The following is a 23,247-nucleotide window of genomic DNA, read 5'->3' as shown; positions in this document are numbered from 1 at the left end:
AGATGATCAGATGGGAAATGCCTCCAGGGTCAATTTCAGCACCACGACTGTGAATAATGCTATATGTAAAAGTCATAAGCATATGAAATACAGTTTCCAAGTTTGCAGATAATGTAAATACTGGAGGCAGGGCAGATAGGGAAGGAAGAAGAAACCGGTTTCAATTTGGTGTGGCTTGTTTCCTTTATAGAACTAAAGGAAATGGAGATGACACATGTTTTTCCCAGCTGAAAAGTGTAAGAGTAACAAGTCAGAAAAAAAAGGCACCATCCCATTAGATACATAAGCCTCAGCAAAAAAGAAAAAAAAAGTATTGGGGTATAGTAAATGCAAAGGGCACAGAAATAAGCAGCATTAATCAAGCAACAAGAGGACATGTGACAATCAGTGACAATCGGACCACACAGGTGCGACTTAGCGTCAGGCCTCACTAGTGTAGTCTCTGAGAGGCTAGGTCTCAAAAGATCCCCCTAGCAGTTAACTTATTCTTCCTAGAAAACTGGTCCTAGCAAATGGCAGAGTTTCAAAAAGTAATGAACGTTTTTGTCATAAATGAAGAAAGCACAGAAACAAACCAAAAGTAAAAATTCCTCCATGTTCTAGGTCAGGATCAGCAAATTTTTTTGTGTAAAGGGCCAGAAAGGAAGCATTTTAGGCTTTCCAGGCCGTCCTGTCTCTGTCTCAACCACTCAGTTCTGCCACTAAAGCATGCAAGCAGGCATAGAAAATACTGAAACTGATGTGGTGGTGTTCCAATAAAACTTTATTTACAAACACAGGTGACAGTGACTGGAGTTTGATGATCCCCACTCTGGGTAAATAGGAAATCCCATCAGAATCATATTATGCAGACATTTGTCGTTGGAAATGAACTACCCAATAAGCAGATAAAACTACCAATATTAGCAAATTCAAGACTTCATCAATTTCTGAAGAGAAGAAAGCTGAAGGGTTTGGCAAAAAGTATTAGGACAGAGTTAAGAATGTGTGGTCAGGTGGCCTTTCCCATTCCAAAAATATTTTCTATACTTCCACTTGGAGCAATCATGAAGCTTCCGGCATTAAATAACTTTTAGTTGGCAATTACATTAAAAACAGCAAAAGATTTAAAAAGTTGCCCTGGCCAAATAGTGATATGAAACTCTTCATGAACCTCAAATTGTTTCCCCAAAATATCTGCACAAAACAAAACTCTACCTTACAAGTCTCTGGGCTATTATAATTTTTGATTTCAGTAAAAATTCTTGCTGATAGAGTTCTTCTCACTGCACTTTTTTTTTTCCTTTCAGCTTCAAGCTATTTAAAATCCAGAATATTCTTGTTAGTGACCGTCCATTTCCCTAACTACAAACCTTAGCACAAATTACCCCCCACCAAAAATGAAGCCAAACCACATGCCTTCCTATTATACCCCAGTGGATACCTGGATATAGTCGGTTTTTAAAAAGTCAAAGATCATTCCCCATTCCTGATACCACCATGTGCTGAGCAAGTCACTTCTCTGAGCTTTTGCTTCCTCTCTAAAGTGGGAGAACAATGGCAATCTAGTAACATGATCGTAAGAATAAAATTATATAAAGCTCATTCCCTTGTCTAACAAATATTGCATTCTCCCTTTGTGGTAGATTTGATTCTCCTAAAGAATCCCTAAAGGGGGGGGGGGGGGAGAAAAAAAAAGAAAAACCTGCATTTCTTGGTAAGGAAAAGTCCTCAACAGCTCCTCCTAGGAGTTTGGAGCGGACGTTCTTTGCACAGCCCCCCTTAACTTTGCTTATTTGCTCTTAGTTAGCCCACTTTTTCCAACTCCCTTTTTTTCCCTCTTATTTATGTATAGTTTTGCCATTGCAGGATCTTGGCGTGCGCGCGCGCGCGCGTGTGTGTGTTCTAAGATTTCAGTATTTGGTTAATAGTGTTAAAGCAGTGATAGAATTAAGTAGTTGTCTTTCTTCAGAGATTCCTGAGTTAAGAATAGAATTGAGGCGTTTGCCAACCCAGCATGCCGGCCTCTGCAGCTCTTTTCCATTCCCAGTGCTACCAGCAAGGTGAATGCACCGTGGCTCACTCTCTGCTTTCCCACACAGCTCCCTTGCTCCCTCCTCATAGCTCTGATTGAGGCTGTTTTTCCTTGAAACCCCTACATTTCTCAGTTAGTTGCCTATGTCAAAACAGTTTCTCACAACATTCAGAATACATAGGCTCAGACATGGAGAGTGAGTGACGGTGGGGGTGGTAACATCAACAACAAAATAATAGCCTGCACTTCCATGATGTTTTACCACACGTCAGGCACTTTTCTATGTTCTTTAAATACCTGAACTCATGTAGAACATTCGCAACAACCCTGGGTAGATGCTGTAATTCTCTGCATTCTGTAGATGAGGAAACTGTGTCGCTAAGAATTTACGTAAATTACTTACCCACGGTTACACATCTATGAAGTGTACAACTGGCACTGGAATCCAGTCACTATGGCTCTGGAGTCTGTGCTATATTGTCACTATAGTTCTTTTTAGTTCCATTGCTCTGAAGGTAACTAAACAAGTGTTCGTTAAGTATTTATTCAGCGTACCAGCCAGCATTTTGCTAAATACTGAAGACAGAACTATGAAAAAAGTAAGAGTTCCAGTCCTTGAAGTATTTACTTTACACTCTAACTGAAGAAGTGAGACATTGTAGAATGGAAAGGGCTTTGTAAGTACAGCTCAGAACAACTCTGCGCTATCAGAAAAGAGAGATTTCTGTGGACTGTGATAACAAAGGAGTAGAACTTGAACTCATTCTTAAGGGACGGGGAGAATTTGGAAGGACCAACAGGAGGAGAAAGCCGGAATTCAGCCCCAGGCTAATGACAAGGAGAGTCAAAGAGGCCATCTTGAGTAGAGAGATAAATTTGTGTTGGGATGTGGTTTGTGTTGAACAGATGAGGAAGATACTGTTCTAAAGAGAAAGGATGTACCTATGATTTCCAGCTTTCAGTCCTGTGTTGAGGCCTAAAATGGGTTTAAGAATGCTTACTTGTTAGGGTGAGAGGCCTGAGATGGTACAACATCATGCCCCACGTAGCAGATGGTTATTTCTGTATACAGAACTCAAAAATTTCCTCTGACAACTGGAAATTTCAAGGAGGAATTCCAAGATGGTAACATAGGTTACCACCACTTGTACCATTAAAATATATGTGTGTGTGTATGTATATGTTGCATCCAATGTTTAAGCTGACACCCATTTATTTAGAAAACAATAAGAATGGGTCTATATATTCCTTTATTTGATCCTCATAAGAACTCTCTGAGGTCAGTATTATCCTCAATTTTGAGAAGGGACTTAGAGGCTCACAGACTTGAAAGTCTTACCCAAGACCACCACACGATTGCATGTCTCTTGAATGAAGTCGGGAAGGCTTTCCCCGCACCGCAGCTTACCATGGTTGGTCGTGGAGGTCTTGAGAGGTAGGCGTGAACAAGACGTTAGTGTTCAGAGTTGAGCCAAGAATTCAGTGGCGTTCACAGTTGAGCCCAACTCGCAGAATTGCTAGAAACTTTCCTTTAGACACCCAGAGCTGCCTTCTTTTCAAATAAGAGTATTTTCTCACTGTACATTGCAGATGCAGAGGAGATGATGTCTCCTCATGGCACTTATACTTCATAGAAATGGCCCACAAGTACTTTTTCCATATCCTGCTCACATGAGTCATAAGGGCTTTACTTATGTAACTAAACAGTTACCTGTACTCTCAACTGCTCCTTACTTAATGTGTAAAATGCTTGGAAAGACATGCTTAGAAACTTACAAGTAAACGCCACCAGAAAAGCAAAACTATTGCTTCATTTTCAGGCTAAAAGTATGACCAAACAAATAAAGCATTAAGTTTTAGCTCAGTAAACCAAAAGGGAAGTGCGGTATGGGTATGGGAAGAAAGCAGCGAGTATTAATACACTTAATATGACCACAGTACCATTTGCTATGTAGGTTTTAATTATGCCCCATTCCATATCCCCTCATCCTCTGATTCCTTAAATTCCGAAATAACCCCAGAGAAATCTTTCTGGTTTTGCTTGGAAAGCAGCACTATGTTTCTGTGCCTGTGCATTCTAAAACAGTCCTGTCAAACTCGAAACCTAAATACAAGCTGACAGAAATCAGCTACTAACAAATTAAGTTAAATTAATAGAGGAGATGCCTGAAATACAAAGGAAATATTTTTTCCCCAAGACTCTCTCTCTCTCTAGATGCTAGGCTGAATAGAGAGACTAAAGCCAACCTCAGTCTCCACGACAAGCCCTTCCCTTTGCCTTGTCATGTTTCCTAGAGAACCCTGCATGGGAACCCTCTCCAGAATTATTGCTCCCCCTAGTGGCAGCCTCCAAGCCCCATCTTACCAATTTTATGGGCATGTTAAAAACATGATAGATTGGGGTAAAAGTGCTAGACCAAGAAGCCCTATTTCAAATCCTGACTCTGCCACCAAATAACTATGGACCCTTAAGCCAACGAGTTCAGTTTTATGAATATAAATAATTTATAAGTGTATGCAATAAATGACAAATTTAGATTTTGCCCCATGTAGATTTTTTTTCTTAAAACAATATTTTAAACTGTTTTTTTATCCAGACAAATACTTTAGCTTTTTTATCTTTGTACTGACAGTTTACGGAATAAAAGAGTATGTGAATAAAAGAATACGTGAATCTCAAGATCCAGATTCCTTTCCATTTCCACTATTCCCATCCTAGTTCAAACCCTAATGGCTTCATGCCTGGTGTGATGGATCTCCTCTCTTATCTTCACCAACTCTGTGAGAATTCTTTTCCAGGCTTCAGATAAGCAGAGAGTGTTATGGCTCGGTCATTAACACCAGTGCCTGGAGGAACTCATGTAGCTACAAAAGCTACCCCCAACCTGAAAAAAACAGTCCCAGTGCGGGAGCAGGGTATACCTACTGTGTGTGAAATCAGACAAATACAGTAGTTCGGGGGGGGCGGGGGGTGATCTGAATATGGCAATCTAATAAATTGGGGGGAAATTGGCCAATATCATGCACCCCTCTTCTTTCCTCGCAATCTTCTCATCCCCTCTCCTTCACATTTAATTCTCCAGTCAGAGTGTCCCACATTAGCAATGGAAGGGTCATCAGAAATACCAAATGATGGCCTGGAAGTACTTATCAACCTCATTTCAACAGTTCTCTCTGCTGAGTAGGAAAACATACTTCAACTGGGTTTTAGAAGTAGATAACCTAAAATGCAGGAAGGTAAAGGGATTTGCCAATGGTGGTTACTTAAATCATAGCAGGACCAAAATAAATTTCAGAAGACCTGTCTTCTAGCTTCCTGCTCTGAATGTTCAATTCATGAACCCTCTCTGTAGAGAAGACAGAGATAGCAGAGATAGTACCAGTTTTAGGGAAGCAACTGTCTCAATGAACTTGGGAATTTGGCAAATTTTAATCCCTGCCTTGTGAATGTGGTAAAAGTGAGTGATGATCTAAGTTCAATCATCCTGAATAGTCAGTTCTGTTGAAATTTGATGAAGCCTGCTTCCCTTATTCCTGTTTGGAAATTGTTATGGAGACATAGATGTTCCTGGGACATCATAAAGCTTTAAGTCATAAAGTCAATTTTTAATCTTTAAAATCTGAAACAGCCTGAACACCTAAAGAGATCTAGCAATAATGCTTTGTTAAGATTTCTTTAGAAAACAGTTACATTATTACTTAAATATTGTATAGCTTACCGAAGATAAGTGAATTGTGTAGTCATCTTTCTCTTATTAGCTTCTTTGAAATAAACTAACAAACTAACGTAATTGTTTGACTTTGAGAAAAAAACACCTACTATCTATTGGACGAGTGACTGAATGAGTGCACGAGTTTCTGTCACAATCTCTACAGACTCTGTCATCCCTCACAAAGTTGTAGCTCTAATTCAATGCCACAAAAGCTAACTGTCCCCAGTAATAGCAGTGATAGTCTGGAATGGCACTGAATCTAACACAAACCATCCAGAAACTTCCCTTTAGCTAAGGTTTTCTGTTTCCCTCCCCATTTTTACCACAACTGCCCATACGTAAGTAGATTGAAGATTGATTGATGCAAGCCTTGCTTTTTCTCTTTCCTGCCTTTCCTCTGACAGGAGGTAAGAATAAGCAATGCAATAGGCCCCAGGCCAAAAGCAGCGTTGAGGAGACCTGATTCATTGCCAGACTGGTCACCCACCTCAGAATAATTAAGAGCTGACTAGAGGCGGTGCTGAACTGCAAATACCATAGAGTCGGGAGAAATGGTGAAGAAAGAAAAGAATTGTAGAGTGGGGAGAATGTGTTGCTGGGCAGGAGAGCTGACTCCTAGTCTTAATTTCACCACCAAGTCTTATGAGTTCTCCTGACGTTTTTACGATATTTTCCCCCTTTCCTGAAAAACAACCCCTGCTCCTGCTTGCCTTCTACAGATGGATGTTAATACGATATTAGGTGACCAGATCTTTGAGCCTTTTGAAACTAGGGAGTTGGAAATAATCATGAAGATGGAAGTGACTGACTTTAAGAGTCCAAACCCCAATTCTAACCCATTTCTGTGCTGCTGAATGATTTATCAACCCAAGGCCCTACCAGGGCCAGGCACGGGACCTCTGAGTTTCCCACTGCTTTTCTGGATTCCTACCTCCACAAACACATTCCAGTTATCATTGCCTTCACCCAGTCACCAAGACATCAGCTTCAAGTCGTCCTTAATCATTAATCTGCCTGACTGCCATGACGTAGCAGGTAGTTCTTAGAAATGGCCTAAATCGAGAGAAGAACAAATAATAGACTGAGGTGGGAGTGGGTTTTGAAGCTCATAGTATAGGCACTCACAGTTTGATTCTTGTCATTCTTAGTAAGTAAAGCTAAGTGTCTGAACTAGATAGTGATTATTCTGGAATTGTCTCTACCATGACACTGAAAGGCAGCCTTTACCTTCATTCTACTGGGCACCTTCTGTACAGAGGGCCCTCTGCCAAGTATTGTAGAAACTAAAACAATAAGATCTGAGTTTTGTGCCTGAGAATGTTTGCAAATGAATGAAGGCTGTGGGTGTGTGTATGACTACCTGGAATTGAGATGTGAGGACACCTCCAATTGCCTTCCAATTTACACAAGGTCCTCTCACTGATATCTGATTTCTAGCTTCCTCTCTCCCTCTTCTAAGCCTTCACAGATGCCTTTCTTCACATCTGGAAGCCCTGCCTGCTTTTCCACACCCAACCAAGTCCCATTCCTCCTTTAAAACTTTGCATTTTCCTTACCAAGTCTCCTCCAGATCGATCGGCACCATTCATTCTAGCCTCTCTCACGCCTGTTGTGTGTATTATATGTGTTCACTGCACACACGCTGTCCACTCCAACTGGTAGCATTTGGATCAAGTAATCAACAAGCAGCATCAACAGTCAAAAACCTCCTTAGTTGGGATTGCTACCTGAATCACACCAATCACCGTATGTAAGAGAGCCTGGGTTCCTGAGTGTCACTATGGCTGCTTTGTTCCTGTTGTTAAAACAGGATTCTAAATATCTCTTAGATTCCTTCCTGCTTTACCAATATTGATTACCAAAAAGGACTCAACTGATCTGACCGGGTCTGCATTTCTTTTCTGTTGTTTCAGGATTCTTCTACAACCAGATGATTCCTTACAGATCCTGGCACCAGTGGAAGCTGATGTGGGTTTCTACACTTGCAATGCCACAAATGCTTTGGGATATGACTCTGTCTCCATTGCTGTCACATTAGCAGGTAACATGAAAATCCCTGTTCAGTTCCATTCGGAAACCATTATTGGGTGGGTGCCTACAATGTGCCAGGCAGGTCCAGGGATACATAGATAAATGAGATCCGGACCCTGCCTTCAGGAAGCTTACAAACAAAATTAAATGAAGGTGATCACGTGTAGTATGAAGTAGAATCAAATAACCAAAGAGTTTGCAAGGGCATTTCATTCCATCTGGGAGGTCGTAGAGTTGGGATGAGTAGAAGTTTGATAAGCAGAGATGGGGGAACTATTTTGGACAAAGCACAACATGAGAAAAGGAGATATGTACAAATAAGAGGCATGTTGGGAAACATAATTGTGACCTAGGATTATGGAATGTTCTTTTGGGATCCTGTCATTGCTCTTTGTTACACCCATTGCAAAGAAGGGTATAAGACCCACGGGGAATTGAAATTCTGTGGTCATGGTTGAAAGCCAGAATTGTTCTTCTCTCTGATTCCATTTTATTTCAATCTCTTGCTCTAATGCACCTGACAATACATCGTCTTCATCATGGACCTTAGACAAAACATTCTACACATGTAGAATGTGTAGAATGTAGAATGTGTCTACACATGTAGAATGTGTTTCCTTAAGAAAATTGAGATTTGGATTATAGTGTTCCCCTAGGTTGTGGTCTTGTAGAAGTTCTTTTTTTTTCCCCACTTTGTCTTTTTTCTTTTATTCTAGAGGTTCTCAGGAATTCTCCTAATTTTTTTAAATTAGTTGCAGGTGTACAAAACAATGCACTAGTTAGACATTTCATCCCTCATAAAGTGATAACCCTCTTCCCCCAATCTATTGCCCCTCTGACATCATATTTATCTATTACAATTCCATTGACTCTATTCCCTCTGCTATATTCCATATCCCATGACTATATATATATATTAAATTGAAGTTCACTTTTATAAAACCTCTCTTACATAAGACAGATCCTTGCCTTTGAAACTAAAGAAGACCTTAGATATGTACTAGCTGGACCAGTGCTCCAATTTCTCAGAGGCCAGGCCACCTGAGGTCACACAGCCACTCAGCGAGTGGTGGGAAGAAGAAGGGAACTGAGGTCTCCTAACTCCCGGCTCATTGTTCCTTCCACTTCCCCACTGATTCTACCAAAACAGGATCCTTTTTCTCAGATCTGGGCCATGCAGTCTTTGTGGCGGTATGTTGCATGTGTTTGTATTTATTCTTTTCAATTGCTGCTCCCATCAGATGATTCAGTAGATGCTAGAAAAGCCAACATCACCCCACACTGACCTCATCGGTCCATGCCGGGATTATGTTGTCACATTGTTTTCCAGTCACACATGCTACTCCCTTGCATATCTGTTTAGCAACAGTATTTTTGCCCCCATGACCTAAAGCTGATCTGAGAAGGGACCTTTAGCAGGAGGCTTTACAGAGAAGATGAAAGTCAACAGTGAATAAGGCAAGTTAAGGAGCCCTGGGGTGGATTAAAGACATATTATTAATGCCTATTTTTGTGTGTGTGAATAGAACATTTGCTTTTCTCCTAATGTATTCCAGTCACAAGCTTTATTCCCCTTTTTTAATACAGAGTCCAGATGCTCAGCACCAGTCTTGTTAAATCTCTTCTGCTTCCACCCTCCAACCTCCTTTAGCAAGGGCACTGCTGACATCCTTCCAATTGAGGGCAAATAGTGGCTCTTACAGGATTAACTCTCTTGTTTATATTTATCCAGATACGTTTCAGCTCTGTCACAAACTAAATACCCTTTGTTCACCTGAATTTAATATGATTAATGGAAACCTGTGTGGAATTAAGCAAGGCAATTGAAACATCAGACTTGTCTTCGGCTCTTTGAAGAGGAGCTATTGGAAGCTGCCAAAAGGTTCAAAGCCAGGGAAGAGAGAGAGAGCAGCCAGAGAGGCACCGGGGAAGGGAGGAAAGGGGCTGCCTGAGTAGGTAGATCACAAACGCCACACAGGGCTCCGGGAGCTGCGTCCTGTGCTTCAGCGATGGGGTTTTTTCCGGTCTGCTGGAAATTCTGGCAAACAATCCCTCTGAAAGTTAAGGACCAAAATGGACATGTTGCCTTAAGATTGTATTTGTGTCTTTACCTGGGATTGTCACCTACCCCTGTGTCATTGTCTACACTCGCAGAATTAAGGCTCAGTAGTTACTGTTGTAAGCACACCCTCTGCCAAATATTGGCGACATCCAGCAGAAACAAGACCTGAGTTTTGTGCTCCATAATGTTTCCAGACTAGTGAAGGCAATAGATGTACCTATGATTAGTTGAAATCGAGAGATAGTTAGTTTCCTTCAGATGTCTACATCAAGGTCCTGTTAGCTCTGTATAAAATACAACCTAAATATAACCTAAATACGGGGGGAAATGGGTATCATGCATTTCTAAGTTTGATTACCAATTATACTACTTATTAGCCGTGTGATCTTGAACAAAATGTAAAACCTCATTGAGTCTTTGTTCTCATCCGTAAAAATGAAATTAATAATATTTTACAGGACTGTTGTGAGGTTAAATAAGTTTGCATGTGTGAAAAATCACTTAGCCCAATGCCAGGCACATAGTTCACACTCAATAAATGTTTTCTGTTTTTTCTCTAGCTCTTCTAAAATGAAACACATCCTGAAAGCAATTCTAAAATGTGTAAAACATTAGCCCAACCTTGCTTCCATGTATTTTTCACTCAAAGTCTTCACACTGAAATTCTTCAAGTACAGACTTAAGAGCTGAGTCAGCTCACTTGCAATCAGATCCTCATGGCAAATCTCAGTGCTTCTGTGCTTTTAAAGACACTGCAGAGTTTTGGGTTTTTTGGTTTTTTTGTTTTGTTTTTTTTGTTTGTTTGTTTGTTTTCTATTTTTATCTTCAGTTCAGTATGAATGTAGGCCAAAAGGGGAAAAAATTTGAGGCTCAGAATGCTCAAGTATCCCCATGATTTTGTAAGGAATGTGTATGGGCTTTGGTCTTGCCAATGCACCTGAGCTGACCAGATGCAAGGAAATTTGTTCATAATAATACACAAAGGCAGGTATAGCATGGCAGTTAAGCCTGCAGGCTTTGGAGCCTCATGGTCTCGATTTGAATCCTGGCTCTGTCACTCATTTCCTAGCTATCTAACCCTAAGCAACTTATTTACACTCTCTGACTCAGCTTCTTTATTTGTAAAATGGTGATTAAAACAGTGTTAGACCCAGAGAGTTCTTGTGGAGATTAAATGCATTCATAATAAAATGCTTATAATTGTGCCTGGCATATAGCAAGCACTTAATATTTATTAGCTATCATTATTATTGTGAGGATAATGCACAAAACAAAAGCCAAGTTAGTTTTACAGTAGGGAAGATTCTTTTTCAGAGCCCAGAATGCTCACAAACCCTCTGTGTCTAAATGTCAACTGGGGAGGCTGAAGGAGTGCCCAGATTCAGAGCAAGGGAGGTGGCTGGTGATAAGGAATATTTCCCATGGGCCTCAGGAAGGGAGGCCTGATGAACTCTCCCTGACCCACAGCTAGACCTCTCCCGCTGAGTCACCCTGGGCTCTAAATTCAGTGAGTTGCCTCTTCTGCCTCTCAGGTGCATTATAAGCTCACTATTCTCCCCAATTTGCATTTAAACAGGTAAACACTGTTTAGTTTTAGACGTATCAATACAGCCAAAAACCTTCCTTGCTCTGCCCTCTTTGGGCCTGTAAAATATTGTCTCTGTGTCTTTTGCTTCTCCCCAAACTCATCCATTCTGTGTTGATTTTATTTTCTAAGTCTCAGAGATTTGAGAGTAATCTGCAAGCGTCTCTCAGCATGGAGATAGCCAGTGTTTCCCTCTCCACCTCCCTGGCTCAGGAAACCCACAGCCATGTAGACCCAGTGGCACAAAATGCCTTCCTTTCCTAAACTGACTTAATTGGACGCCAGTTTCGCTGCCGAGAGTGTAGACAGAGAGTAGCACACAGTAGAGGAGTGGGGGGAGGGGACTCTAAGAATATCACCAAAATGTCACCTACCTAACATTCGGAAGTGCTGATTACTTTTTGTCCAGGTAAAAACAGGGCTAGGTAAAGGAGCATTTCAGGTGTATACAAAGATAGGCATAAAGCTTGAAGAGCCATTGACGAGTCATATTCAGCACTCAGCCAGGTTGCTCAGAAATCTTCTGAATCGGAATGGTGTAGGCAGCATTTTGAAGGAAAGCGGTACTTCCCTGATAAATTGCTTCAGTCTGGATCCGTGGAGTTGAGCAATACTTACCAATGCAGATGAGGCCTGCCCAGGTGTGGGCCACTGATGAGGTCATAGCCAGAAGGGAAATGTTTTTGGTTGTCACTGACTTTATAAGATCACAAAAGGGTTACTGTAAGGCCTGCCTGACATCACCAGTGGAAAATGAGAAGAAGATGAGGGATGAGCAGATCTTTCATTGAAAGGAGAGAACACAGATGAGCTCATTCAAAGTTTCGACAGCAAAGGAGAAACAGAAAATATTTCTCCTTCCCTGGCATGTTTTTCTGCGTTTTTATGAGTTGAATAGCTGACACATATTGTGTCTAATAAAGAGATCACAGAAACCTCTCTGGGAGAATAAAAATAAAAGGCAGTTGCTTTTGAAATTTTTTTTTCTTTCCCTTCCCCATCATGATTTAGTAGCTGCAATAAAAGACAGGCAGTTTTGTAAACTTTTCATAATGTAAGTCATTTCAAATTGGCATTTCTGGATTTTTCATCTAGCAGTCTGTTAACCAGAGGAAGACTTCTTCATAGAGAGTTTGACTCAGAGAGGGCCTTGTCACCAGTGGAAGAGACTGATAGAGAAAGGTTTTCTCCGGTTCACTAGGACAGACGGAAAGGCACACAAGTTTGGCTGTGTTCCTGATGGTATGCTTAACCACAGGATAATTGATGGCCATGGACTTCAAGCTGCCATTAGGGGACTTCCTTGTCTGATAGAATACCGAGTTGCCAAGGTCCTTAGGTTTTTCCTCAATACGTGCCCTGTGCAGCTTGCCCACTGAAGACCCCTAGCTTTTGTAGAACTTAGATAAAATAGATAAAGTTATAGCAGGAGAATCCAATTTACTCTGCTCCCCAGGAAACTAGAGTAAACAAACAAGGAAATACAAATGGTCCAAGCTAGCTCATCTCGAATCCTGAAAAAGCAATTCCCACACATCAATCCAATGGAATGAGGAAGGAATGGGTGGTGAGACAGGTAGTGGGGCACATCGTATCCTTGGTTGGTTGCTTCTAGGAGAGGCTGCAAGTGTCACACAGCCATACTGGGTATGGGGTCCCTTGTCCAGGACTCTGCAGTGGAACGTACAGAAGAAGTTGTGACAGCCCCACTTGCTGCCTTAGTCTCTTGAGGAATCATCAACTTCAGTTGAATGATTAGAAGAGAACCTGAGCAACCTGACACACTGGCATTGGCCAAAATTATCTTTAGAAGATGAGTGGAGAAGAGGGCAGTCATGTGGCCTGGGATCGTTCAGGAAAGGGCAGGCTACCCACTTCCTTAGGTACTAAGTGCACTGCAATATGTATATTGAAGGCACACCCACTTAACAGAATCACAAGAGCAAAGAAATTCCAATTGCTTCTCAATTTTTATGCAAGATAAATAATCACAATGTTGACACTGACTCATCAAGAAAAGGTTAAATCAGGTTAAAACTATTTTTTTCTGCCTTATCAAGGTGTCATTTATATACCATAAAATCCACTCGTAGGTGTGCCATTCAGTGATTTTTTTTAAGCAAATTTTTTAAGTCGTGTAACTATCACACAATCTAAGGCAGTGGGATTTTTTTCAATAAAACTTTTTTGTGTGCTTTAAGTGTGGTTTTCCAGGACCCATCAGCTCCAACTCAAGCAGTTGTTTCAATTTGGTTGTGGAGGGTGCAGCTCACAGTGGCCTGTGTGGAGATTGAACTGGCAACTTTGTTGTTAAGAGCACCGTGCTCTAACCAACTGAGCTAACTGGCCGCCCCTCAAAAAAACTTCATTGAGGTATAATTCACATACTCGTACTATGACAATTCAGACATTAAAAGTATACAATTCAATGGCTTTTCATACATTCAGAGTTATGCATGCATCACTATATTCAATTTTAGAGTATTTTCATTATCCCAGAAATAAACTGCACACCCCTTTACCATCACTCCCCAGCCCCCCAACTTCCTCCAGCCCTCAGCAACCACTAATTTACTATGTCTCTGTAGATCTGCCTATTCATCATACAATTCATAGTCCTTTGTTACTGATTTCTTTCACTGAGCGTAATGTTTTCAAGGTTCATCTGTGTTGTAGAATGGAGGCTGCATTCCTTTTTGTAGTGGAATAATAGTCCATTGTGTGAATATACCACATTCTATCCTCCATCAGTTGATGGGCATGTAGGTTGTTTCCCTTTGTTGGCTCTTAGGAATAATGCTGCAATGGACATTCATGTGCAAGTTTTTGTGTGGACATATGTTTTCATTTCTCTCGGGTATATGCACCTAAAAGTAGAATTGCTGAGTCACGTGGCACTGGTATGTTTAACTTTTTAAAAAACTGCCAGTTATGTTCCAAAGTGGCTGCTCAAGTTTATGTTTCTACCAGCACTTGTATGAGTGTTCCAGTTTCTCTATATTTGTTGTCAACACTTATCTATTTTCTTTTATTCTGGCCACTCTCAAGGATGTGAAGTGATAATTCACTGTGATTTTAATTTGCTTCCCCAATGACTCATAGTGTCAGAAGTCTTTCCATGTACTTATTAGTCGTGTATCTATCACCTTTGTTGGCGTGATAACTTTGGTGAGGTAGACAGTGCATAGGGCCGTGGACCCATTTTTTATTGCTGCCATAACAAATCACCAAAATTTCAGAGTCTTAACAGCACACCAATATATTATCTTACATTTCTGTAGGTCAGAAGTCCAGCACAGTCTTACCAGGATAAAATCAAGATATCAAAGAGCTGCATTCCTTTCTGAAAGCTCTAGGAGAGAATGCTTTTCCAGCTCATTTGGGTTGTTGGCAGAATTTGGTTCCTTATGACCAGGACCCTGTTCCTTGTTTTCTTGCTGGCAATAAACTGAGCATTATTCCCAGCTTCTAGAAGCCGCTGCATTCCTTAGCTCTTAGCCATCTTCCTCCGTCTTCAAAGCCAGCAATGGTGGGTCGAGTCCTTCTCACATTGTCTCTCTGACAAATTCTTCTGTCTCTGTCTTCTGATTTTAAGAGTTTATGTGATTAGACCGGGCCCTCCTAGATAATCTAGGAAATCTCCTTATTTTAAAGTCAGCTCATTAGCTACATAATTTCATGTGCAACATTTGTTCCCTTTGGCCATGTAATCTACCATAGTCACGGGCTCCAGGGATTAGGGTTCAGACATTTATGAGGGCCATTATTCTGCCTACCATACCCTGTCTAAAAGACAGCTTATTTTCATCTGACTATTGCCAAAGACAAATGCAAATCTAGTGTTAATAGACCTTCCAGTTTTTCCAAGTATGCCCAACCAAAACACACACACACACTCACACTTTTTTTAATCGATCCCTTTTTAACTGAGCCCAACTAATTCAAATTTTTAAAAATTCTATTTCAATCTAAACATGTCTGTGCTCTGAACATAAACTGGAAGCTACCAGTACTCTGGTTAAATCTTCCATATTCTATATGTTCATATTCTCAGCTCATATTGTATACCTCATTGCCGAGATATAGTCAGAGTATTACCTGAAATGTAATAACAGTCTATTTTATTAGATTACACTAACTAAAACCATGTAATGATTTGGATGGGAGAGAAACATTTGTTTTTACTATGACTAAAAAAGGAAGTTTATTGTAAGAATAGAATAAGTAAGATTCTAGCGAAAGCGTTTGCCTCATTGCAAAATTTAGAAACAGATTTAGAACTAGTATAAACCTGTGTCCTTAATGTAAACAGAGGCACATTTGGGTCTCCTTTAGACCTAAGAGTTCTACGGATCTCTTACACACAAATAAAAGTACAGTGTGGAGTCCACACCCACCACTGCCAGCTATAATCTCTCCTTACCTGAAACTCTAACATTTGCAGATTTACTTCCTTTATCTTTGGGAGAATAGAAGACTACGTGGCAAAGAAGTACAGCTTTTGCAATGATGTCTTGGAAAAATAACAGATGAGAGAAAAAGTTCTCAGAAGACTGATAGGGAGAAAGAGTGCAGAGTAAACAGAGGGGGCTGAAAGACCAAATGCTGACTCAGGAAGCAGGAGGTGCAAGAGAGACAGCAGGACAGGATGGAGTTAAAAATTTCTGAGCTACAAAATGCAAAAGGCATTTGGAAGGAGAACCAGACTAAAAAAAAAAAATCATGCATTTTAATATGACTATTATCTGTAACAAAGCCACTCTTGTTGAAATTGCCAGGTAGCCAGATCCTGAAAAGTTTCTGGCGAGCAAGAAATGGTAACTGAATATTAATAGTCAGTATCCATCATTAGTGATTTCAGATGTATAAGATGTTATTTATAAGGGTTTCATATGTTCACTCTGATTGTGGTCCCTTAAACTTTGCTTAACTCATAAGGTCTTAAATTCTTCCAACAGGGAATTCTCATTTCAGGGAATTTTTGCAGATGTAACTCGAGGGTCCCTTGTAAGGGACCTAGGCTAATTGCGTTGTAGGTAGAGGCTAGTGTTTCTCAAGGCATTGCTTTGATAATATTCTCACTGATTACAGGGCATTATCCATTGATTCAATCTGAGTTAATACAGTTTGCTTAGTTTTAGATACTGCAGAATGTGAGATTTCTAACACCTCATTTCTGTATACTCAAATATTTTAATTAATGAGCATCACTATTTTGTTCACCTTTGTCTTGGATTGAGATTTGGATCTGCCATGGGTAAGACAACTCTTTTTTTGAACAGTCTCATGGGAGTCGCCAGCAGGTCCGCCTTGCATACATTGTTTCATAACTTCTCTGGTCGTAGATAGTTGTTAGAGTCTCCAATGCTGTCAGCCTCAGTGTGACTTTGAAGCTCTCTATGTCTGACCAGGGACTGATTCCAATTTCAGGAGAATCCATTGTATTTAAATTATTTCTTCTAATTATCTCTTGTGTTTAAATTATTCTAACCCTCATGGTTCTTCAGAATAGAAGATGTTGAGTTCCTTGTCACTAACAAATTGTTTCCCTTTCCTCTTTCCGTTCTTTAAAGTTTCCTTTTCTGTGTGTTTTCTTAGCTTCCTAATACTGCTAGTTCCTCCTACTGCATGTTCTCTCCCTAATATTAGCATTCTGATAGCCAACATTTATTCAAACCTCACTCTCTGCTAAGGCACTGTTCTAACAATTTTGCATGCGTTAATGTACTTACTCCTCTCAACAACCATAGAAGAAGAAAACTAAGGCACAAAGAGATTCGATAACTTGCCCAAGGTCATTCAGCTATTAAGTGATGAGCTCCAGGCACCTGGCATGTGGGCTGCAGTGCCCATGCCCACTGCAAGCATCACTAGTTTATCATTTATGCTGCTGTCTATGCTGCTCAGTCCTCATGGCTGTATCCCAGGCTCTGTGTCAGAGCAGTACTCCAGGAAGACTCTGCCAGTCGCTAGTTTAGGTGTCCCAATCTCAAACCTATTTGCCATTTATGCATCCTTCCTGGAGCTCTCAGTCATCTCCAAACCTGCTTGCGGCGGTCCTTGTTTCTGTCGTTGCCCAGTATCCCACTAATTACCAACAGGTCTTCTCGTTCTCCTGGGGAATGAATACACATGCACACTTGCTAGCGTAGATTGTCTCTGGCTGAATGGGGAGAATCTCAAGTCTTTGAAGTACCACTGATTTTTGATGGCTAAAGGTAGTAAAGACCCACTTTCAAATGATGTGACTCCCTAGAAGAACTGAAAGAAGACCCATTTGATCCTTTCATTCAGTGAGTGAACAAATATTCATTAAACCTGGATTCATTCGCCTTTGATAACGACCATAGCAAACAAAATCATTAATAGATGATGGCTAAAACATGATAGATTATGTCTTGTTCACATAAAGTCTAAAACAGATTATTGCACAACGGAGTTTTTGTGGTTTTGGTCAAGAAGTGTCACACTTCACTTCTGCTCACATTCCATCTGCTAGAATGCAGTACCTTGCCAACAACCTAAGCGAAGGGGCTGGGAAATGACCTAGCTGGGTGCCCAGGAAGAAGAAGAAAAGACTTGGATTGACAGCAAGTCCGTCTCTGCCATGACTTCTAAAATGGAAGGCATCATGCTGTTGAAAACAAAGTTTCTATTAGCAGAGGTCTGGACTTTGGCCCTAAGAAAAAGTTGCTTACAGTGCTCTCCGTTCTTGGCTGCACGCGAAAAAACAAACCTTCCATCTCCTCTGGCTCCTCTCTCGATTACCTTTATACTGGGCCAAAGTTATTTTTCAAGCACATATGTTCAGATTTTTTTCCCATTGGGCTTTGGTTTTACCCAGAGTCATACATGAGGGAAAGAGGCGTGAGCCAGAGCCCAGACTGTGCACAGGAACGTATTTCCGAGCCTTTGCTCCTGGGGCTGCATCTGTCCCTGCCTGACTCCCCATGACTTCATCCTTCAGTATCAGGACCGTGCCTGCTTGACTGAGTACCTCTACTGTTAAAGGCACCATGAGATGGCACCATTGGATATGGATACGCTACACCTCAGATTCACCCTTTGTACAAGGGCTGCCCTTGCTTACCGTGATTCTCTGAAAATAAGCCTGGGTCTTATATGAATTTTTGCCCCAAAAGACACATGAGGACTTATGTTCAGGGGACGTCATACTGAAAAATCATGCTAGGGCTTATTTTCCAGTGAGGTCTTATTTTCGGGGAAACACAGTACTTGTGAGGCTCTATTTCCCCCGCTCCATTATTTCTAATAGGAACCATAATCTAAAAGCTAAGGGGTAGGGTTGAATGAGGTCTGAAGGAACTGAACAAGAATGATGCTTTCAATGTTTCTGTTTCTGTCTGACTCTCAGTGGGGCTTCATTCCTCCTATTGGGCCTGATAAATTGAAAAGATTGCCTTTGTTTCCATTTCCTTGCTTTTGTTAAATTTTTGCAGCTGTAAAACTAGGCATAGTCTCCTCCTGTGTCTAGCTCTCATACAACTGTGACGCAAATTTAGAGATAAAATAGAAGAGTAATATATAAACCCTGTCAATTTCCATAAATTAACACTAAATTAATCTGCTGGCACAGGCTGATTTGCTGCAATGAAATGGCTGTTTGCAATATGTCTATAGTCCTGATGGCTGAGGCACAACTCAGTACAGAGGCTCTGTGATCGTGACTTCGCACTCTAGGCACTTTTTCTGTTTTGCCTGTTGTGAAAGCCTTTTTGGTGGGGTGTGCCATGACCTTTCTTTAGCATTCTCCTAGCTCAAATGCATAACTTATCATTTCACTACCTCTTGCATCTCTACTTTTTTCTTCTTAGTGAACTTCCATAATTAAAGTAATACTAGTTAATGTGATTGTAATCGATCACAAGCATAGGCATGGCTTCACATAGCAGTATTCACTTAGTAGGTGATCAGCCAAGTGCTTTGTCTTAACAATGGATCACAAAGGTAATAAGAATGTATACGTAGCCTGTGCTAACCTTAGTATCTGTAGGGACAGGACAAAGGCCTTGTTTTGTTGTTGTTGTTAGTTGGCCATTGAAATAATTGTTCCACCTTGAAACTTTCTAATAGAGAACCAGTAGTCTCTCAAAGGAAATCTCAGCTCTCACAAGAATCAGAGAAACCATTTCAAGAAAAACTGAAACAATGTAATTCATTGATTATCAAACCTGGCTGCATATCAGAATCACCTAGGAACTTGTTAAAAATAGAGATTACAGCTTCCATCACACCACCTGAGATTCGGGTTTAATAGGTCTAGAGTGGGACTCAATAATATATACAAGCTTTTTCTAATAAATGTAAGAGAGTCAATTGATTACCAAACATTGTTTTCATTATAAATTTCTATTAATTATAAATACTTGGATAACTTGGTGCTTTGTCTTAACAATGGATCACGAAGGTAATAAGCACATATACATAGCCTGTTCTAACATTAGCACCTCTAGTGACAGGACAAAAGGCCATTACTTTTCAGCAAAAGCTCAATATAATTAATTAAGGGCTGGATTTAATTCAGTGACATTTGAATTTTATAGCTATACACTTGCAGCTATAAAAACCACCTTTATTATTAAAATTCCTATAGGAAAAATAACTTGGTAATTGTGAGTCTGAAACTCTCTGGTCCCTAACCTGCTTTTCCCCATTGGCACAGTTGTTTTTATTACACAGTGAGGCAACTATTGTATTATAACAGGACAGATTATGTTTTTAACAAGTGCCCTGGGGGTTCTGAGGCAGCCAGTCCACAGACATGGATTTGGGATCCCCAGTTACAAGCACTGGACTTTAGGTCAAAGTTCTGGAGTCTAGTTCAGCTCTACTATTTGCTGGCTCTCTGGCCTTGGACAAACCATGAGGCCTTTCAGCCTAAGTCCCTTGTCTGTATAAAAGTTCCTTGTCCTTTACCTGCCTCTCAGTTATTATAACAACAAAAACAAATTCAGATAATGCACGTAGCACACCGTAGCATACCATACGCACATACAAAAGTCGGACAATTAAGTTCACGAACTTTCCACTGTGTAAGTGCATGGTGGAAAGTTAGTGAACTTAATTGTCCAACCTTCGTATATATTCATTAAGTGGATACTTATTGAGGACCTACTATGTGCCAGGATGAGGCGGTACGAATAAAGAAGAGAACAAGATGGTGAAGGGCGGGAGGCAGAGAACACAAATAAGGTAAATTCTGATAGTTCCAGTGCTTATGAAGAAAATAAAATTGGTGATGAGATACATAATGATTGGCAGGGGAGTGAAGGGGTGCATGTTTTAGATGGGGTGGTTGGGAAAGGCTCCACTGGGAGGTGATATTTGCATGGAGCCATGAACGGCCCAAAGAAGATAGCTGTGCCGATGTCTGTAGGGGGAGGATATTAGGGAAAGGAACAGCTGGGACAAACGTGCTGATACTGTGGAGGAGGGAAGGGAAGGCCAGTGTGTCGAAAGCACAGTGACTGATGGGCATGTGGTCTCAGGGAGGTAAGAGAGTTAGACAGCTGGACCTGAGCCTATAGGAATGGTTGGTCCTGAAAATGAGCTTGAAATCATGTGCTAATTGCACTGAAAAGGCACTGGATAATTTAAGCAGAGGAGTTATATGATCTGACTCATGTTATAGAAAGATCACTCTGGCCATCATGAGAAGAGACTGTAGTGAAGGAAGAGTGGAAGCAAAGAGGCCAGTTAGGCTCTGCAGTGGTCCAGCCAGAGAAGAGGCAGCAGCAGAGAGGCTGGTGAAATTTAGGGTATGATTGGAGTTAGAGCTGGGGAGCCTCTTATGGGTAGGGAGGTAAGGTAAATATGCCGGTATTAATTCAATGTCATTACAGCTGCATTTCCTATTATCACCCTGTAGTTGTCTCAGAACCCATCATAGTACAAAATCATTCATCTTCACATAAGGTCATATATAATCTCAAGTATACGGAATATAGGTGAGCTAAGGAAAAAGACTCTAGACAGTCAGAATAGATATGGAGAGTCTATGCATATATTAAAGGGGACCGCCTCAAAACCTTACTCAATTTCTGCCCTTAAACATAGCTCTAATGAGTTTAATAATCTATGCCTAGGAGGCAATTGAAAGTGGAGAGAAGAAGAAAGAGGGACAGCTTGTAATATGAGGCTGTGTGTCAGTGCAAGCTGGACTAAAGCATAGATGAGGGAGAAAACAAAAAGTATGAAAAAGCAGATGTAAGACAGTATCGAAGTATGGTTTTCTTCACAGCTAATGAAGGCGCGGACGAATAAATATCATTGTAAAATATCCTACCTATAAAAGGATTGAAACAAAATTAAATCCATTTGACTTACAAAAAATTAAGCTTAACATATATAAAAATGATTTCATGTGAACCCTTATTTCCCCAAGGTACACAATAAATGAATTTTTCATTGTATTTTGTATATGTGCTGCCGAAGCGAGCACATTTTTCATTGTATTTTGTGGTCGGGTACACAAAGTGCTGGATTTTTATCCCCAGCTGATAAAGGCCTTTTAAAATGTAATGTACACAAAATTTCCACTTCCAGGAAGATGGCATAGATATACTTTTCCCTATTCCTCCTACTAAATACAATTAAAACACATGGACATTATATATAAAACAAACACAAGAGGGCGGAAAAGTGGAAAGGAGTAAACGGACTGGCTAGGGACCTTAGGAATTGAGGCACAACACAACTGTGATTTCCTTGGGTTTTCTTTTGGCCCCCTAAATCCTAAACTTGGAGCTAAAGAAAGCAGCCACCAGAAAATGCAGTGAGAACAGGGGGGAAAAAAATGCCTCACCTGAAGTCTGCTTTCTCTAGCCAGACGACCAGGAAAGAAGCAGCCTAGCAAGACAAAAGACTTTTGGAAAATACCTCTCTACTTCAAACACCACAGAAATCACTGTGGTTCACTGTCACCCACCCCAGCGAAGGCTGAGTGGTGAGACTAGACTTCACCTTGTCAGACTGAAATAAAGTTCCCAACAGCGACCATGTATGCCACGTCAAAGGAGACAGATTTCATCCCCACCTAGGCATGATGTGGAGACCAAACGGGGAGCTTGGAGTTCACCCTCACCCTGCAGTGCCCCTTTTACCCACCCCTCTGGGGGTTGATAGAGAAAGCTTCCTGGTAAGGCAGGACTTTCATCCAGCACCCAGCGATCATAAGGCCCCTCCCACGGTGGTGTCCATGAAGACCATGTAGGTGGCCAGAAGTCCCACCTCTGCCCAGCAGTAATGAAGAACTTGTGCAGTTACAATTTTTTCTCTAAGGAAACCATGATTGGTGGAAAAAGCGTGTGTATAACAGTTGTTCATTGGTCATCATCCTTGTTTCAAGGGAATGCTTCAAGTCTAGAGCCACTGTCTAGTCTAATTTCCCATTTCTTCTCATCTTCAGGAAAGCCATTAGTGAAAACATCACGAATAACCGTGATCAACACCAAGGAGCCTGCAGTCACAGCCGACGTAGGAAGCACCATCAAGACAGTGCGGGGAGTGAATGTGACAATTAACTGCCAAGTTGCAGGTGAGAAAGTAATTCATGTGTTAATTCATTTGTTCAAATAGCAATGGGTCCTTGTGCTAGGTTGGGATGTCCAAAGGTATAATACAAGTTCTGCTCTCAGGGATTCAGGGAGGAACCTCAGTCATTCTGACAGTGCAAAGTGCTACACAAGTTTAGAGGAGGGAAAGATTAATTCTGACTGGGACAGACCAGGTGGTTTTTATCTCAGCCTTGCAGACTGATAGAATGTGAACGTGCAAAGAAGGAAGCAAAGGGTGTTCCAGGTGGACAACAATGTGAGAAAAA

General features: G+C 40.9%; 1 protein-coding gene across 2 annotated transcripts in view; it reads left to right on the top strand.

Annotated features, from left to right (window-relative positions):
* Positions 1-23,247, top strand: part of ADAMTSL1 (ADAMTS like 1) — a 385,708-nt gene that overhangs the window by 296,343 nt on the left and 66,118 nt on the right. For both annotated transcript variants that reach the window (XM_081066820.1, XM_081066819.1), the window contains 2 exons: positions 7,641-7,768; positions 22,834-22,962. In XM_081066820.1, the coding sequence (XP_080922946.1) occupies positions 7,641-7,768; positions 22,834-22,962 (257 nt within the window). The remainder of the gene's footprint in view (positions 1-7,640; positions 7,769-22,833; positions 22,963-23,247) is intronic.

This window comes from Rhinolophus hipposideros (assembly GCF_964194185.1).
Source record: "Rhinolophus hipposideros genome assembly, chromosome: 11".
Taxonomy (NCBI): domain Eukaryota; kingdom Metazoa; phylum Chordata; class Mammalia; order Chiroptera; family Rhinolophidae; genus Rhinolophus; species Rhinolophus hipposideros.
Note: the sequence above shows the minus strand (reverse complement) of the source record. Positions and strands in the feature narration are given on the sequence as shown.